General features: G+C 45.3%; 2 protein-coding genes across 2 annotated transcripts; one reads left to right on the top strand and one right to left on the bottom strand.

Annotated features, from left to right (window-relative positions):
• Positions 1-2,164: 2,164 nt before the first annotated feature.
• LAJ45_04092 (uncharacterized protein) lies at positions 2,165-3,151 on the top strand (the record flags this gene model as incomplete). Its single annotated transcript, XM_046113673.1, has 2 exons — positions 2,165-2,536; positions 2,621-3,151. 2 exons carry the CDS (start codon positions 2,165-2,167, stop codon positions 3,149-3,151), a joined length of 903 nt encoding a protein of 300 aa, XP_045973402.1.
• Positions 3,152-3,937: 786 nt separating this feature from the next.
• Positions 3,938-4,483, bottom strand: LAJ45_04091 (uncharacterized protein; the record flags this gene model as incomplete). Its single annotated transcript, XM_046113672.1, has 4 exons — positions 3,938-3,962; positions 4,020-4,080; positions 4,151-4,211; positions 4,421-4,483. The coding sequence occupies 4 exons, from the start codon at positions 4,481-4,483 to the stop codon at positions 3,938-3,940; spliced, it is 210 nt and encodes a 69-aa protein (XP_045973401.1).
• Between the last annotated feature and the right edge of the window lie 16,254 nt (positions 4,484-20,737).

Raw genomic sequence — 20,737 nt, 5'->3', positions numbered from 1 at the left:
GGCCAGCTTCGATCAAAGATCAAGCATGGTATGTCGCAGCAGGTATGAACACTTCGCCGCGGGTTGTAAATGCCTCTTTACTCGAGTTTCTGTATGATAGTCCCTTATCGTACATCCGATGCACTGACCCGAAAATGTGGGATCACCTCGATGACAACCCTTCTCGCTCCGGAAAGCGCTGCAAATGTAATCGTTGTGGCTTTAAGCCTTATGGCCTCGCAATGATGATACTCTACCCCTGGCTGGCTGGCAATGTTACACATGAGGGGACGTTCGGGGCTTCTCTTCTCCCTCGTCAAGTGATCATGAGCGCTCTAGATCGATTTTAAATATGTATTTCATTGTTTGGCAGAAGCCACCCAAAAACACCAAATATTGACTCTCGTCCAATTTGCCAAGCCATATATATATTCTCATGCAACTCACTATTGCAGTACTGCTGTTAAGCGCTGCGCGTATTAACTAGTTTGCTAATTCTTGTGCTGACTAGGAAAGTACTAGGTATCTCTGTCTGTCTGTAGCTTGGACCTGGTCGGCCTCAACCACGCGGGAAGTTCCAGCGTGAATCACAGGACAGCACTCGGATATAGTTGCGGTCACCCAAGACACCCTTAATTCCATGTATCAATGGCCCCCCCCCCATGACCCTAGCTTGAGTGATAGTCGGTGTATAGATACATGTCTAGGCATCTCGTAAGTAGTGGTCGCATACGTGCGAAACAAATCTGTCTCAGCGAAGGATAGCTACCTCGATCTATTATCCCCCCTTTTTTGTCTGGACCAATGTGCGCTTTGTCACCGCCGAGCAAACCGATATTAGAGCATCTAGATACCAATTAACACCGTGGACCATTAGCTGAGCCCTAACCCATTGAGTCTAGTTGGGGAGAGATTAGTTAATAATAATCCAGATCTGGACGGGAGTGTGTTACAGCAAGGTGAGTAACCCGGTAAATGGTACTGGGTGTTATGATTGCAATATGAATTTCTGGATCTGTTGTCAGTTGTCACCGCCGCTGCGATCGAGGTTGACAAAGATAGGAACTGGGGCTTAAGCTGGGTGTGTTTGTCTTAGACACTGCTTGAATCAGAGTACGTGTTTATCACTCGGGATGATGTCGACGGAGAGTTTTTTGCGGGCGAGGGTCGATATATCGATCAATTGTTCAACAATGCACCCCACCGTTGCAGAATACAAGCTCAATGTTTGATTTTTATGTAGAGTAGAGGATTGGGTATATATAGTTGAGACAGACGTACATAGATAACGGCGTGGAAGAAGAAGTTGCGTCGGACTTGTATGAAAGGACGGTGATGTTTGATGTTTGATACTGGGCTGGGCGAGAACGAACGTACTCCTCTCTGCACATAGATGCACCCATGAATCGTGTCTTTTAGAGTATCGCATCATATGTGCGTGTACTACAATATGTACTACATCCTACGCTAAACTATAAATCCAGTGCCACAGGACTGGCGCAATTGAATTCGTGAGTGGCTTGTGTGCGTGTTGACTTTATCATGTGAGGAGACGGTGTTTCGTTCTGGAAATTGGGTGTAAATATTTACTTGGTCCAATGACGCCCGAAGTAGGACTTCCAACGACGATACCACCGAGCAGTAAGTATATGTCGAAGTATTTAGATGAAATCATATATAGCACTCCCCGTATATATATCCTTAGTAACGCGAGGAGTTATTTATGGAATTGCTGGGGCCTGTGCCTTTGAGGCTTACGTAGTTTACCTGATATCCTTGTATATGTGTACTATAGACCTACACCACCGTGTTTCTCCAGATAGATTCCCCCCCCGCTCTCTAGATTCCCAACGTCTACAGTCTTCCTCTGAAACTGATATATCGTCCACTTGAGCTTTCCAGAGATCCAGAGAGCTTTCTTGCGGTTTCAGCGAGGAAAATACCTAAAATAGCAACCACCGAAACACACCTCGCGTTACACCGCAGCTACAGCTCTCCCCCGCATTCCCCTAACCCTTACGTGTCACCCCCTCCTACGTATCGTCATCGTCAACCTTTGGGGCCACATCGCATTTCAATATTCTCCACCGAACCCCCCCCCCACTACACCCACCACTGCTTGCTATCACACAATCTAAGCTCTCGTTCAGAAAACCCCTCCCCCCAAAATTGCTCATCCGCAAAGATGATGTTCAATGTCTTCCGTGTCGCTGCGGATTTCACGCATGCGATATCGATCCTGATCTTGATCTTCACAATCCACCGCCGTCGCAGCGCGGAGGGCATATCGCTGTTGACACAGCTCTTTTATACGCTGGTGTTCCTGACGCGGTATCTCGATCTCCTGTTCTGGTGGGATATTGGGTATAATACCATCTTCAAGCTCTACTACATCGGCAGCTCGTTATATATCCTCTTTTTGATGGTCAAGGTCTACGCCCGAACGCGCGAAGAGGAGAAGGAGTGGAAGGTTGCGGCAATCATATTAGGCGCGAGCGCCATCGCAGCCCCAATAATGAAGGGGATATTTGGCGGGGCGGGCGACTGGTTCCTTGAGGTATATATATCCACTCTCTTCATCGTCGCGTATAACATGCACCACGAGGCGGGGAACAGATTGGCTAACATTCGCCGTCCGTAGACACTCCGTACATTCTCTCTTATTCTCGAAGCATTTGCAGTGATCCCGCAGATTACGCTCCTCCGCCATACCCAGATCCCCACCGCGATCACATCCTACTATCTCCTCGCGCTGGGATTGTACCGCGCCCTCTACATCCCCAATTGGATTATCCGCCTTACGGACAGCAATGACGGCTTCTTCGATCCCAATGCCTTCATCTTCGGCGTCATACAGACCGCCCTGTACATTGACTTTGCGTGGATTTACTACCGGCGCCAGCGCGTCAAGATCCGGGAGAATGGTGCGATCCTCGACGGCGAGGACTTTATCAGCGGTGGACTGATTCTCGGATGGTTGATGGGCAAGAAGGGAGGGCCAGTGGCTGGAAGGACTACTGGTGGAGGATGGAGAGGTGGTGGGTTGAGCGTTAGTGCCGATGACGAGGTTATGGTGAGGGACAGTGATAGTGGAGATGAGCTCGAAGATGAGCTGCAGGATGAGAGTGAGGAAGATTTGGAAGTCGAGGGGTTGGGGTCGCAGAGGAATTGATCCTACGAAATAGTTGGCAGGGGGAGGATATGAATTTTACTTACTTCCAATTTCTCAGGATTTGGGGAGGGGGCTTTATGGGATATTTTATGGTATCATGGCTTGATCTGGTTTGGGATGAGTAAGACGATCAATGAGTATACTAAGCAGTTTGTTGCTTGCGGTTGCTGGTTATTTTGCGGGTATGAGATAGATAAAAGGCTTTTTTTCTTGGCAAGTTACTCTATTTGAGCTATCATTTACCTGCGAAACTAGTTTCTCTTATTTTTTCTTGTTTTCCCTCTTTTTTCCTGTTCTCGTTGTTTTTCTTCTCTTTTCTTGAAACCAAGAACTGGTGGGTGGATGTGCTCAACTCGGTCAAAGAAACGGTAACTATTGAATAACTACTTGAAAATAAACAAATTAAAAAGGATTAAGTCTCTTTGAAGTCACAAGACAGGTGATATCTATCTTCTATGGTTGTCACACATGAACAGCTCCGCGATTCTCGCTTTAGGTAGACAGCTCAACTCTTCACTCTGTATTAGTAGCAGTGCAGAATATGGGGTATTGCCGCTCAAGGCCTCTCCCTCGAGGTATCGAGGTCTATGGCGATTCTATCATGCCCAAAGCAAGTCTTCTTAGTTACTCATCTAGTTCGAGCTACTGGCTATAGAGGAATCTATTTCATATAGATCATGATGATCCCAGCCGTAAGGATCGATTCTGGAGGTATTGCATATGATTCGAAACGCTCAAAATGCCTCCGATTATATATAGATCTTATATATAAATGAATATTTTCCTTCAATATCTAGACATTGTGTCCATACTATGTATAAAAAGTGTTGGCTATCAAGAAATGCGAGCTATATGGAGTACTACATACCGCCAAACCGATGACAGGAAGACAATCAACATAATCATCTTACACACCAGCACCCAGCTATCTGCAGCGCAAAAGGTCAATGAGAACACATACATGTAGTATCAAAAAGCCAGGACTGATTATACGCCTACCCAGCGCATATACAGCCAAAGATTCATTCCAATGGCATGAGACGACATAAATGTATTTACACTGGAATTGAGAGGGAATTAGTGCAAAGTCTCAGTGGAAAAGGCATCATCAGAAACGGGCGGAGTGAAGCTGATAATCGTAAGGACTAGTGCCTTTTCCGGATTCAATGACATAAGGTTTTGATATTGGCTCGCCTTAGTGGCATATCTTACACGTGGGCACCGGTAGCTAGATGTACGCTACCACAAGGGTTTCAGCGGCGCACCCACCTCTGCATAGCTCTTGGGCAAGCCCCTCAACATTTTCTCGTCATCTCCACCACCCTTTCCCATATGCATACATATTGTTAATTACGACCATCATAAATCCACAGTCTAGAACAAAATGACAACCATTACCTATTCACATCTCGTAAGAGAGATAGTAAGACCAGAACCACGATGGCTAGTACCTGCACCACATAGTGGGTGCAGAGGGCCTCTTTTACCCCACCAATCAATGGCCCATTGGCTATTGGCTTCATTAATATATATCAAATCACTTCCAATCAACACAAGTCCGAACTTACCCTCATAACGCTCGATATATGTACAGCGCCGGACAGTCAAAATCAACCCTCATGTTCTTTTCAAGCCAGAAACTAGTCCTAATCGGGTAATAATAATCATCTAATCATCCAAATAGGGTAAGAATTATCCCAATTAATGTGGCCGCCTTGGCATAAAGCTATTAAAGTTATTATTTCACACCTATGTTTTTTTCGAGCAGATTGCACCAAATGTTTGAGAGGTCATAGTGCAGCCAGTTCTTAATTATTTTAAATCCCCTTTTATGCGGATGTTTACAACCATGATTAGACCCATTTTACAAAAGAACATTATTTTTGGACAAGTGTTGCGTTGTTGAAAGTCGATGGGGCGAAGGGGAGTCGGTGGTTGCTCTGGCCGGCTGGTTTTGGCTGTCCGACACCGTACATCTGCTGACGAAAAAGCCTACATCAACGTAGAAGCGGACCTAGACCAAATATTGGACGTTCAGACAATAAGTTATCTCAGGCGTGGTATCGTGGACCATAATATCCATGAGATCTCTGCCAATTAGAGTACTTCATATTATCTGCCCTATATAATTTACTTAGGAATGAGCTCTTCCAGAAATCTGGAATATATACTCAGTCCAGAGACTATGTCCTATTGAGGAGGCTTCCATCTCGATATCTACGCTTTACCTTATACCTTTCCTCGAAATACCCCGGAATTAGAATAAGAGTATCCTCAAAGTGGTATTGTATCGGTTCAGTTCGCCTCATGTTATTTTACTGACTCATTTACCGAAGCCTTCACTTAGTAGTACCTAAACTAACTTTCCCTATGTAAATTTGATGTTCCCTTTTCTTGGAGAACTGTTCGATTCCACTGATCTAGGTATACCTATCATTATATAATCCACTAAGTGTTGTTGAATGCCGTCTCGCTCTAGACCCAGCTTGATCATGCAATTAATGAATTAAACAAAAAAAAAAAAAGACCCAGCTTGATCACAGGTTATGGTTCGCTCACCGAGGCTTGGCAGACTTTTGGTACTATCTAGCCTTGTTTCCTTCGGCATCCCCAATCCGTCGGCTTACAGAGCTTATCTATTTGATTATCTTTTCAAAGCTAACCGTCTGGGTTGATTCATTCGTTTCTTTTTGAAAACCAGGGCGGCGCTTGACGAACCTGAGTGATATTTGATGAAGCAACACTATGAGATCAACCAACCACACGCAGATCTTTTACGAAACCGACCTCAAGTAGCTGCACTAGGTGTTGAGATATCTGGATCGTAGTTATTCCCCTTTGCTTTGTCTACCACACATACCTCATGCGAAGTTTTCATACACCAATCATACCAGGACCATTAATAGCGAACTCCATTCAGGTCGCATATAGACGGCAAGATCTCAAATACTGTCATAACGTATGTACAGAAGAGCTCTTACCCGCGTTTCAATTCCCCTTATCTGAATGAATATATATAGAGAGATATACTCAACTACTAAAATACCTTTGAAGCTTATGATAGGCGCTCAAGTTTAGTTTCAAGATTTGTTATAAAGCTTGATACATTTCTACCGGCTAGTTTGTGAGACTTGTTTCGCCTGTCCCTGTAATTTGCATTCAACCCCCCGTACCAACCGCTCCGGTGAGTAGATTTCTCTTGATGCATCTAGCGGTTATGATTCGTTCCTTTGGCTTCAGTACGTATACCGTTTACTCTCAGTAGATCAGATGTTCAGTTTACTATAATTAACTACAGCGTCCGTAGCCAAGGGACGGCTTTCAAAACTCTCAATGCACATGCGCATGATATAAACTGTTCCCCTAGTCCCTGGTGGAAACTGGAAGTAGTTAATATCACAGATATGTACCGAGACCTTCTTTCTAGGCGATCCGCCTCACACATTATTGTTTCCAAACAAGGCAAAATGAGGCAATCTCTGACGTTGCCGAGACCATGGGGTCGAAAAGAAGGCCATATCCGCTAAGATATCGGCATTCCACCCTGCCGTGTTGAGGCGGGTTCCTTTGCCAGAATGCCAAATACTTGTGAGCTTTGGGCATCTTTAGCTCTCCGGGGGCCGCAACCCGTTTTAAATCAAATCGACTCATTAGGCTAGGTACCCACCACACTCCGAGGAAACAAATTTAAGATAACGGGCGCCCGGGGTGGGGAGTGGGGGAGGGTCGTATAATACTGGAGCCAATAAGAACAATATTTGCCATTATGTTTGGTCCCCCCCCTCCTCAAGGCGGGATATCGGGGTCACTCGGAAACAAATTGAGGGGTGATTTTATGAGCTGGTGTATCCTGGCACGGGGATCGGTCTCGGAGACTTGATCGAGACTTTACAGGTGTAACTACAGTACAAGCCGGAAGCGACTTCGGTAAACAAATGAACGAATTTTAGGAAGAACTGGCTGGGAAGAGTACTGTAGGTACTGTCTCGTGTTTTCGCGATTAATCAGCTCTTTGTGCATTGTATGGGGGGTCGAAAAGCGGGTGATGGTGGATTATGTGATTCAGCCGACAGAGCCCTGCAGAACTGACATACGTGGGTTACAAGGTGTAGATTTCTTCAAGGATGAGCATATTCATCCATTAAAGTAATCAAAAAGATTGCCCACGTGCACATATCTCTGGTAATCGGCGTTTCGCGGCCGGATTTATTTGGATTCTGGCGAGTGATAAAACATGAATCATTGACTATTGGCCAGTCACAAATTAATCATTAGACAAGCGCATAGTTCACTGGGAGGGCCCCATGGTGGGATTAATAACGGTTCCTTGCACGGTATAATCTTTGGCAAAGCTTTCTAACCATACACGCAAGCAAGGCAAACATACATGTAGTATACAAGATTAGAACGCATGGAACCATGAGCCAACAACTACGACGCCTTACGACGAGGATTTTTGAACTTCGTTGGCACGGAATATCGACATGATGATGGAAGCGATCCATATCCGGCCTCACATATTTCGCAATATCCATCGTTATATATTAGTATCAGCACTGAACCTATAATCACCAAGGATTCTAATACAATGATTGTAATATACGTACATCTCCAGCACCGGAACCGGAGATAGAACGGAATCAGAAAACTTCGAGAGATGCTTCGACGGGTCAGTTAAAGTTCCGGGTTCCAGCCCGACGGCATCAAAGTCAGAGGGGTTTTCAGCCCTAGGAATCAGGTCATGGAAATTGAAGCCGAATATTTCTGTAGTTACCGATGTACCGCTTCCAGCAATAACCACAGATCAGAGTTAGCGCCAGGTTCACAAACTTATTATCGGCTTTAAGGGGTCAACAAGACCATTGACGGAAGATTTTCCGGGTTGACCGTACTGATTCCTTCTTCCTGGAAATAGTATTGGTGTCATAACTTGAATTGGAAATAATCTTACCATTTTTTTTTGTTCTCCGAGTCTTTGTGTCTCATGCTAGAATCAAACCGAGCTACAAACTACGATCGTTTGCGGTAGGAAACTTAAGCTTCGTGATGGTTTACGATTACGAATGCGAATGCGAAAGACAGGTTGGTGTGGCACTATTTACAATGTGTTGGGAATGAATGTTAGTATATGGCAAAAAAGAAGGTAAACTGAACGTTTTATATATGGTCCAAATAGATAAGTTTAAAGACAATCACGAAATAATGTCTAAACCTATAGGTTTGGAACACTATTGTAGTTTTCGAACACGAACACGGTCTCCCTGTACTGGCGCTTCCTGCATGAAATATCACTCGCTAACGGTGTCCCAGCCTCAGCTTCTAACCCTTTATGAGTCGCCGAGCCTGCCAAAATAATATATTCCTTCAGCCATTTGTAATTTACATATGGGGAAGATAAACCACAATCCCATTTTACCACATACAGCAAGTGAGTCACCATTCCAATCAATGACAGAAGATCTTGCCATATTTTGTAAACATCCTTACCAAAGCGTTGCAGTTACTATTGTTTTCTCGGAGCTTCCAAATGCACTTCCATGAACGTTTTGGATGTCTCATTTCCAGGGCCTAATGAAAACTTCCATAAATGCCCCCCCCCCCCCCCCCCCGGGCCGGGTTAATAGCCTGAAGGCGAGAAGCCTATCTTTCTTTCATAAGGCTTTAACCTCCATAAATCACATGGAAATCCCAATTATATATATATATATATATGCATGTACGTTTAGTTTACCGAGAAATGATTGATTTACCCCTTTCCCCACATCTAATGGGCGAGTGGAGCGGATAGATTCCCTTCTTCTACTCAACGTACACGTCAGGAAGGACTAGGATCTTATTCACCTTGCCTAATATCGTCTCATATGCATGTCCGACATTTCAATGCAGCTCAATTCTATTGTCCTGCCCGGCCCGTAATCTCGCTTATGTTGATTGTTGTGATGAACTAACTTTGCTGCTGAAATGTTCTGCGTGTCTTCTTTTTTTGTCGTGATACGTATATATATTTCGCGATAGTATCGATATAGTTAGGACATATATGGATGAATGCCATATGACTTTATACACGGACCTTCTTCTTCTAATTCAGCTCAAAATTCATCTTTCTTTTTATTATTCAGTATCTGTAATATGTTCCTGGTAAGTGCAATGGTAACAAATTTGGCGGGTGATATTAATCGAGTGTGCGCGGAAAAGTTTTCCAATGATTGATACTCATGTGCATGCAGAAGGTGGTAGGATCACGTAATGAGTCGGACCCCTTAGCTTAGGTACATACACGGCTGGAAAGCCTGCTTCTTACTTTTATTTCCCTTGTGATCCCTTACCCTATACATGGGCCATATTCTTACCAAGATCATCAAGAGAAAAATTAACACATAGATGGTTTGTCTCATCTTTCCTGTATTGTGACTACTGATTTCATCCCGGAATCATATCCCATCTGGATATATATGATATATATCGATAGATCACCATGTCTTCTTACATACATGTAGTACCGCCACTCGGTGTTCCTTACGCGAAAGAACACACGCGGAGTTAACCTTGTTGCACGAAGGGCTTTAGGGTGCCCTGAACGTCAGACAAAACTCAGACGCTGAGACCAACTGATGTGTACTGGGGCACATACTTTTGACTACATTTACATACAATATGGAGAAGCAATTCAAATACCGGGCTGAACAAACCAAATCATTTATATCTATGAACACTAACGTTCACATCTCCCAGGAACGAATACCCTGTAATATAGCGCAGTTTTTGAAGCTACATATAGTTAAGCATATATTATAACTTGATTAATCAATGGCTATATGCCCTCATGTGTCAATTCATTCGTTGATAGGTATACTCATGTGAGTAGGGGTGGTGTAGTACATGTTTGTATTTACGTGTCGGTAGAGAAGGATACATGTAAATTACATCATACGTGAAAATTCATGTATATGTAGTAACCGTTGAGGGTGGTCCACAACGTTAACTGGATCCTGTACCTCCCGGGTGAGGGGGTTTCCGAGTGAGTGGGGGAGTTGTCTATGTGAAAGCTTAAGACACGGGCTTTTACACCACATCTGTAGTCAAGTGGCTAAAAGCACGCTAGCCATGGATACAATGTATATGGTGGCTTTCTTATTCCCATAGCTAAGCTCAAACACCATCGTATTCCTCTCTTCCACAACTTACCAGAACCTCAACACCCAGGTACCATATCAGTTTTACGCTCCATATGCGACTCAGGGAACCGGGAGATATGAGTAAACAAAGTCGCAGATATTCTATTACTGAGATACCAGGCCAGTCCAGAAACAAAGGCGCACATACACAGTCACCAAAAAGGAAATAACTCCTCGAATATCCTCAAAGCGTACCAGTTGTGGGTTATTCGAGGGCGTCGTTGATGATCATGAACAACGCCGATCTATTCACACTTTGGCCCTACAAGAAAAATGGCATTTGAAATTCACACCGTTTATTAAACGAGGAGTGAGCTGCACCTATGTGTCTAGTTAACTGCCAAGCCAGGATCTTGCAGGTTCTTTCTTTCCTTTCTTGGGTTTACCCTTGTAAAAGTTCAACATCTTTGACATGATAGGATGCAGGTTCCCGATATCCAGGTTACATCCGTGCATCATGCTGCTGCTGCATTAAACCCGTGCCTGCATGCATGCACCCGAGTCAGTTTCCAGCCCTATTCGCGGCCGTAACAACCCCGCATATTATGTTTTCGTCCGATATATCACACTCTATGATATAATGGAGTGAATAGAGTGGCAACATACCATCACCATCCTCACACTACAATACACTCAGTTCTACGCCCAACTTGAAAGCTGTGTGCATGCCCTAATATCCCTGCTCAGACCGCTACTGGGACACAAATGCGCCAAGCTGGGTACAAACGTGCAAACCTGCAGTGAGAAAAAGTAATAACAAACCAAGGTTGACCCTAGGTAACTGATTGCCCCTCCGAGGGTTCCTTGCTCAGGATAGATCTGCCTTACAGCTCTCGAACTCAAGAATTACGGTCGTTTCAGTATGAACCACTACGGCTTTTGCATCAAGGTCTAGGCTAGCGGATTGGCTAGCGGCAGATCAACGCACCCTGCCCGAAAACAAGGTGAGAACCTAGAGTCCTATGTTTGTTATTTCTTGAGTTCTAACAATTTATGATCACCCAAATCCGAGGCTAAGATAGTCAACAGAGTACCGGAGTATAAAATACATACCTGCTTGGATAATTGACAGGGTTGGCCTAAGTTTATACGACGAGTATGAGACTACATGTAGATACATACGTGTTCCGTCCCGGATATCAATTAGATCTCCTATTAGAACGTAGGAGCTTCATTACATGCATGTACAGATCTTTGGCATCTAGATGACCGTTGCACAAGGAAGATGGAAGAAATGGGGGTTTCCATTGTTCATGGTTAAGACCCCGACTTTCAAAAACTAAACCCGGGGGGGGGGGGGGCGCGAACTAGGAGGCTATATAATTTTCATAACTAATTTTCCTTGCTCTCTGGGGTAGATCTTTGAGACCTAATAGGGCAGGTTCGATAAAAACAATGTCTCGCGCGCTCAAGCAAGGTTTCACGCGACATGAAGGAAACCAGAATTTGAGCTGACAATTAACGTGTTAGGACAAATCAATCGCTATTCCTCCCGAAGCCCTAGCTATGGATGAACCCAAGTCATCCACACAGGGTCAATTAACTTTCCTCGGGAGGGAAGCATGGCGCGACACGTTTTTGTCCACTTCGCTTATGGGGTAGCACTTTGTTACACAAATGACGAACGAGTGGAGCTGTCTCTGCAATTACGCACCCGATATGAAATTACCAAACAGGGTACATAGGTCTGCACATACTGCGGAGCTAGCAGGCTCAACTCCATACACACTACCATATGCTCATACTCCATGGACTGCCGAAGAGTTTAGTGCCATCCGGCAACCACAAATTCCGTAGGCGTATCAACCTAACTACGAGTACTTACTTCCTTCTGGGACTGCGGCGAAGCAAGCAAGACAATTATTTACCAAGTTATTGGACATTGACTGCACTGGTCGACTCTCACGCCTCCTACTCTATGACACAATGATGATCCGGCAGATTAGTATTGACCTAAATATCACATATCAAAGCTTTATTGGTGAGTGATGAGCGAACTGTATTCGCGTCCGCTTCCCCAGTGATCGTAATTTCAGCTACTGATCTATGTAGGTTATAGGTGGTACAGATGCGATGGACCTTTTCCGGCAGAAACCCTACAGAAACCCCTACTAGAGGATTCGGCAAAGATGAGGCGTTGTTTCCATGCTCTTCAGTACATTAGTATACGGACAGAAAAGCTTGGTTACACCTCCGGTGTACTTGGATAGCTAGTCTTGTGGCTAAATCTTCTTTTTACAGAAGGTTCACGCGCGAACTGGAGGATAAACTCGAATCATCCCCATACCCGTTTATTTCAATTGCAATTCCAGCAGTTAACGTGGATATACATAAGGTGATGAATGGCGACGCTGCTTAGCCCCGGCAAAAGAAAATATATGAGCAGCGTTTTATGGGCCTAACCCATCTGGACCATCCGACATAACTTCTGCATAATACACGTATATTTGTGTTTCCATGGCTTCGGGTACGGCTTTATATCCTAGTTATTACTTTCTTCCTCCAAAGGCCGGGAAGCAGGTAAATATCTTGTTACGGCGAGGATAGGCGCATTCTTTCTTTAAGCCGGTAAAGCCTGCAAATAATTTGAATATGGATGATGTTCAATATAAGTATCTCATCACTATCACTATCACATAGCAATCATTCGACTGTCAGCAACGCTGAATGAATGAGGAGGGTGATATACCAGACAGACAGGCAATTGATAACTAGCCAGGGTTCATCGGAGTGCCCGTACATATGTACTGCATGCAATCAATCGAGCCCCGACAAAAAAAAACCTATTAAAACTACCTACTATCCTCTACTATTGGCGAAGGTGCAAAATATCGGAGATTTGTCAGGTACTCCCGTTACCTATAAGCAGATACAGATTTATCTAACCAAGTGTGTAAAACTACCTGGTTAGCTTTAATCACTTGAAATTCAGCCGAGATCGTAGCGTATCGTATGAGCCTGTGCAAGATTTGCACACCTTTTTTCTTTCTTTTTTTCTTTCTCCCACGGAGCGGAGCAAGAAATGCATACCCCGCCCTCTGAGCAAAAAAAAAAAAAAATTGGCCTGCGAAGATCTAGCGGAGTTGTTGCGGTTAGCGTTTTTCGGCCAAAGAAGCGCAGCGCTTAATATTTACTATCCTCAAGCGAGCGGATTTTCTGTCTTCTGGTGTTACCTCTCCATGGAGTAGGTATTAGATTCCTTTATCTAGCTATGGAGGGGGTAGCCGAAGACCTAGGTACCGGTGCAGCTAATATTATTGATTAATTTACTGGGTAAGTGGTGACCCTGACGTGACGTTTTCTGCACATGGCCATAGAGGGAGAGAAAGCTAGAGACATGAAGGATACCGAGTGATAGCTAATGTAATACCTAGCACAGTCACGTTAAGACCATGCAACCCACATATAGAACATTCCCCCTATCTATATAAACAACAATCACATGATCGGATTGTGTCAGACCAGGGAGGTAGGAGGGGGGGGCAAACATATCTCTCATTCAGCCAAGCACCAATTAATACGATATCGACCATGAAGAGTTGATTCCCCTTTTCATCGATCCCCAAAAAAGAAAAAGAAAAAAACTAACCACCACAAAGCTCTCGAGCTATGTACTCCAGTAACTTCATGTACACTGCCATAAGAGCTCGGGAAGCTCCTGGAGATCTCCGTTAGTTCTCGGTGAGCCCGTCACTAGACATACCCGTCACCCCCGGCATTCAGCTGATCATCCTATCCTCCCTCCCATCCCGCGTTGGCCCGACCGCACTGCTACTAGTTAGTTAGTGAGTTCTGTTCCTTAAAAAATTATCTCCTCTGCCATTTGCCATGTTTTACCAGTTGAAGATCTTACGAAAAGCCAAAGGCAAAGGCAAGGCCACGGACGGACCGACACGACAGACAGCGCCCCAGCCGCGGTTAACATTGCCAGTGACAGCCTGATCGAAGAAGGATTTTTTTCTTTTCCAAGTTCAGGACTTCAAGTCGGTCAGTCGGTCAGTCGGTCAGTCGGTCAGTCGGTCTGGCACGGTGATAGACTATGTGCGGAGAATGCTCGCCTCTCGTAGGTAATAAAGTACGTAACAAATCGTAGCATTCGTCATTCACGTGATGGTTTTCTTTTTTGTTTCTCGTGGGGTTGAAGATTTTCTCTAATCTCGTTTATTCATTTGTTTGCAGCCTATGGTTGGCAGTATACGGTGCTGAATTTCGGCTCTCACGGCTAGTGGTGATCATGATCAACAAAATTAGCTATTCATAGTAGTAGGCTGAGGAGGGACGAAGGTCGAGAACCATACAACAGGTAAACAACAATAACAAACATACAGGTTAAGACTTTCTCTTCCCCTCAAAACTCGGACCCTTCTTCCATTTGCAGCCAAGCAATCCATCTCGTGGAGTTTCACATCGTGGCTCATGGTGGAGGAGGTGGTGATAGTGGTGTTCATCGGGTTAAGTGGTCTCGTGGGGTTGCGGTCCGTGCTCACCGGATTTTCAAGAACCTGGGATTCTTTTTTCTGCCTGATTTCTTACAAATTGGAAACGGTGAACGGGGGGGAACGTTTATGAATGACAGTGAGGTAAGTGGTACATCAGTGCTGAGTGTGGGGAACTTTTTTAGTCACAAGAAAATGCAGGGGAAAAGAAATGAAAAGAAATTCAAATTCTTCATGGTCATAACCGGCCTCGGATGAAGCTTCTTCCCCTTCTCCGGCTTCGGGGATGGGATGAGATGGGTGGGATGGGATGGAACCTCTCCCTCTGAACTTCACCAAGGCATCTACAACTTCTACGGTCTACTCACCTATCATCAACTCTAGATACTAACTAGCACTTACGCCATGTTCCACACCCGGTTCACCGAGTCCGAGTCCCAATATTCGCTAAAAGTTAGCTCTTGCTGCCTTTCTGCCCTAGGCATGCGCGCGCCTTTGGGGGACAAGGCGCCTAGAGTGTGGTAGAGCACTCTAGATTAAGCTAGTAGTGCCTGTCTGTAGGTGATCGACTCGGTTACTGGATGAACCCTCTGGTTGCACAACAGCTACTGCAGGGCTGGCTTATCAACACCACCTCCACTCACTTATCTATCCTACATCTCGGCATTCTGGATGGTAGGCGGTGCCTGCCATTCGAACCCCGGTGAAACAAAGTCTGGGTGAGAGATGCTCCACCCTGTACTCTAGATGCTCATCAATCCTAGGCCCGCACTGCTAGATCTTCCTTTGATAAACGGTGACAATTTAGCCAACCCTCTCTTCGGGCCCTCTGGTTATATTACTTCGGTCATCGTATCAATGATCGAAGAATACCAGGGCTTGGTGGAGGTTAAAACATGGGGTGTTGGCATTGGGAAGGGGGGATAAGGCATATGGTGGAAATAGCTAACAGTTACGGCTCACTGAACCCCAAAGGAAATAACAAGGCAGGCCATTGGGAATGTGATCAATTCCTTTACTGTCGACGGGCCCTGACATAATGTAGGCGTATCGTGACATTATAAAAGGGATAAAACGTCCATGGTGAATGAGATCGGGCCAAGGCTTTACTAATTCTACTAATCAGTTACCAGCTATTAATGTCTACATACAGATGCATAAGCGAGTGGGAATAAAATAAGTTTTCAGGTGTCAGAAAAACAAAAACAAAGGCCAATGTCGTAACTTCTAATCAATCTGTAGATCGGATCTCCAACTAAGGAGTTGATGTCTGTCAAGCTGAAACGTGACATGTCAGGTAGCAGGCAGGGCAGGGCAAGTAGGAGAAGGTTAGATGGATGGATACGAGAAAACCAAACCTCAAACTTCTAGAGCATTAGAAACATGCTTCCATGTTCCTCGATGACAATTGAATGGCGTCAAAACGACGAGGATGATGACCATGATGATGAATATGAGGAGGATTCAAGATTCTAGGGCGCTTCTAGACTCTGTCTGTCGTTTAATTATCAGGACTCTGACAGCCATTGCCGCCCCGGTGTATCATTTCCATAGGGCAGAGGTGGGGAGAGAAACCACTTCCTACTACCCCATCAGAAGAGTCCCAGAAAGCTAGACCGCATGGTAATTCGGAGATGGGATGGGGCAAATGCACACTTATGTAAGTTGTTGCTTCTTAATTTTGTTGGTAATGACTGCTGCTGCAGTATCAGTGTCGGGGCGATTCGCGCGGAGTAAGCGGGCGGTTGTGGTCTTGAGATCGACGGAACTAGGCTCCCTACCCTGACTTACTGGCTGGCCACACTACGAGTCTAGTATCACTAACTGCAAGGGAAAAAATGGACCAGCAAAAAATGGGCGTGCAGATATCTACATACCAAGGGAAATGCTAGCTAGCAAGTCCCGGGTTTTGGGCGAATCAGGACCAAATCAGGACTACAATAATGAGGGGGATAGACATGGGTTTGGTTCATTATCGCGCGCGGTTCCGCTACCGATACCAAAAAGACCGTTGTGATATCATATAGTAATAAATATTATATGGGATGTACCATCTAAGGCTTTGGTTTAGAGCCACTCTACCTACTCTATCTGATTATATCACTATCTGATTAGGGATGTCTTGACCGAATTCGACACCCCCCTCCCCCTTCGCAAACACACTCCATCTCAAGAAAAGACAGTGTTTCCCTGGCATTTGTCAGGCAAGGTACAGGTACACCAATAGGGTATGTAGAGACATTCAACGGAAGAAAACCACACTTCCTCTCGATCCATGATCAGCGATTAGGCATAAGAAATCGATCTTATAGGACCAAGGACACGTGCCACATGGAAATGCTGCCCCTCATGGGGCTCTACTCTATTTCAGTCTAGCCACCTAGTTTAGCTATGCATGTGGTATGTGGTGGTTCAGAGGAGGTGAGAACAACACGCAATACACTCACGCACACTCCGCCTTCGCCATATCCTTCCCTCCAAGAATTCGAACCTAGGCTTGTGAGATTTGGTGAGAGAAGGGGGGAAACGACGAAGTAGAGAATGAAGCAAAAGTAGAAAAAAGAAACGAAACAAAACGAAAAATGAAAAAAAAAGAAAAGAAGAAAAGGAAAGAAGAGAGAGAAAGAAGAAAAAAAAGGAAACCCTAATATTGAGGATGAGGGAGTGAGGGCCATGGATGCAACCCTTGTGATCCATCGAGATGAGGGATCTAGAATTTCACGGATGTTTTGAACTGCCACATACCGTTGAGGTACGTTAGGAACAGAAAAAAAAGAAAAAAAGAAGAAAAAAGCGAAGAAAAAACCTCTTTGGTTTTCGGAGCTTCGTACTCCTCCACACTGCTTACATTACATGAAGTTTCACCTGACTTTTGAAGTGAAATTTGTTGTTCCAGGTAGGTAACTTGCAGGAGAATACAAATCTCGATAAGTCAACGGAGGGAGATAAAGATGGATTAGAAGTGAGAGCGCGGTTGGCCTGTCATTAACCCCATGTACTTGCGTTCGTAACGGGCTCGACATCCGTACCTGGATCAGCAACAGCAGCATCATTGTCGTCAGAACTAGTAATGTACAATTCGGAACAAGGTGGTGGCAGTGATGGTCTTTGCATAATAAATTGATCTACTGTGATGCCGTTTCTGCTATAGTCTCTCTCTGTACTGTCCCCTTTAGCTTTCTTATTCCCTGATCCTGATCTGCCCTATTCTTCATCTGCTGCAGCCACCCTGAGCACCCTAATTGTGTGCCGGGCAGGCAGCCAGACGGGCGAGTACGCAGGGCAGGGAAAAAGGAAAGCAAAGGCGAATGGCATGGCCCGGGGAGGTAGGGGTGGGGATGGAGGGAAAGAAAAAAAAATCAAAAAAGAATTCAGCCCATGGTGTAGCTATCATTGTTAGACTATAGCTTGTATGTGCATACATTGAGAAGAGAATACAGAAATTATTTAAACCCAAGTTTACCGTCGATTGCAATCTATAGGCTCAGGGCTGGTTCCGCTTCGGTAAAACAGTCTGCATTACTTATTTCTCCGTAGTGCTGTAGCACGTCAGTAGCGGGGATTGTACCTACATGCATATGGCAGAAGTCAGGTGGTCTCCACCTAAACCCTTTTTCCTCTGGGCAGCCGAGAAAGAGAGAAAGAGACAGACAGGTACGGTACGTATGCGCAGTGATCACAGCCTCTTGGTACGCCAGCAATTCTGGTATGTAGGTACTCTACTCTACAGACGGGCCGGGGAAGGATTTTTTTTTGGGGGGGCGTTGAGTAGGTACAACACCCTGGAACTGGGATAATCTGGAGGTGCTGTAGGGGTGCAGCATCTGTTCATGGATAGTGCTGTGGGTTGAAGGATGAATTGATACAGCCAATGACGTCCCAGAGGATTGAGATATTGAATCTGTACGAATATGTGCGCAACCAATTCTTGACCCTGGCTGACCAAAAATGGTCGAGAGAGTAAAGTGGGAGAGTCCTTTGGGGAAGTACTATACGAATCACTAGAATAGGAAGTGATGTGTACCTACTTATCCACAGCCGCTCAATCTGGGCACTTCTTGCACCGGGGGGGGGGGGGGGGTCAGCTTGAAAGTTTACGAACGAGGCTCTCTGCGTACTCAGCGAGCTACATTGTAAGTAAAGTGAGTACATGTACTCAAACTGGAACTTGCCTGCAGGCTCTCTAAATGATGTTAAACAAATGATTCACTTGTAACAGAACTTTCAGACTGTCCCTCCGCGCGTAGGCATAGCATGGAGAATATATCACGTACCTAGTACTTACCAGGAAAACTAGGAGGATGGAGGAGGAGGTCTAGGTTCTCTAGGTGTCAAGGTGTCAAGGTGTGTCTATGTCTAGATGGGGAGTTAAGGAAGAGACGGAGAGTCACTTACCAGTGGTAGCGAACCTCGAAGAACATTTGTTAACTGACCTTCATCTCCCTGCAAGTGTGGTCATCGACTGCCTGCCAATCAGTTCCTGGATTGCTACAATTTTCTAGAGTTAAGATCGGGCACCCAGGGGCGCTTAGAGCTTGAGGCACATTGGCAGCCCATTTGTGGCCTTGGCTTGCATATCGCCTAACTCCTACCGAGCGAGCTCAAGATCCCTATGAAACCTAGAAGTGCATTGGTGGGTTGCGGGTTGTGGTGGGGGGAGAGGGGCGTCCTGGGGAGGGAAGAGAGCCCTTTCGAAGACGGGGAGGGAAGAGGATTCAAGTGTGGGAGGTAGGGTGAAGAGGCGTTTTGCGCCCGCGGCCCCTGCACCGGGGGCTTTCGATTCAACACCGTGACTGTAATTCTTGGAAGGGGCAATACATAAAAATTAGATTTTTTTTTTCCTTCCTCTTAAAACAAATAAGAGAGGTCTCCCCCCTCCCGCTCAATGCAGTGTCACCGCTTCGAGTCCAAGCTTGATTGAAGTAGCGAAGCCTTTTGCTCTCCTCGACTTTCCCAGGACCCCCAACTACATATTACTGCGTGTGCGTGTGTGTTAGCCTACTACAACCAGTCTTTGCTTTATCAATTCGCCCATATCCACCACCACTTCCGTCATACCTCTTATTTTTTCTACTTATTGTTGGATACCTTCTTTTTCTAAGCTCTACTACCTACTACTATAAGCAGCCAGCTCTGTTTTCTTTTGATACAAATACCAACAGCAGCCAACCCCAACAGGTATAACAGCAATAAGCTTAAAGCACTTAAGCTTATTGCTCTTCCTCTCTCGTTCATATCCTACCAATCTCCTCCAGTTCCCTTCAACTCTTTCAAAATTCAGGAACTCGAAGTTATCCCACGGTCTCTACCGTGGTCCTCATTTGTGGCTCCCAACTCGGCCCACTACCCAGCGCTTTCGCCGTTTGTCGATTATATCGCACAAAGCCAATACCGGATGAATCAATACGATGATGAGGAGTGGATTATGCCAGTATGTTCCGAATTCTGCATTTTGTCAAGTTGGTGGACGTTGTTTGGTGTTTTATACAAACATACACTTTTCTCTGTTAGCAATCACTAACAAATAACCTTTTACTTCTACAGCCCTCCTTAAGCTACCACGCCTCATTGGATAGCCACCATCCTATAGAGCATCACACCTATCCTTCGCAACACATCTCTCACCCAACAAGCGCGGTATTAGAACAACCATTGACAGTATTATCAAGTCCATCGTTTTCTCAAGATCGTGAGCGGGACCTGCAAGACGAGGAAAGTCACTCAGTACCAGTTCTGCCTTCCTACCAAATCAGCCATCAAACACTTTCCCACATCCCGCCAACGCCCCCACCACATACCCCTTCGAACCCTTTCAAGCGGCCATATCAACCAGATCCAACACCAGCATCTTCTCCCGGTCACCAAAACTCGCAAATTCCAAACGCAAAGCGCCGGAAGTCGACTAGTAAGGAAGCTTGGACTATGACAGAAGACGACAATCTGCTCCTAAAGTTGAAGGATGAGGAGGGCCTCCC

This window comes from Morchella importuna, assembly GCF_003444635.1.
Source record: "Morchella importuna strain M04M26 chromosome Unknown Morimp01GS009, whole genome shotgun sequence".
NCBI classification, from domain to species: Eukaryota; Fungi; Ascomycota; class Pezizomycetes; order Pezizales; family Morchellaceae; genus Morchella; species Morchella importuna.
Note: the sequence above shows the minus strand (reverse complement) of the source record. Positions and strands in the feature narration are given on the sequence as shown.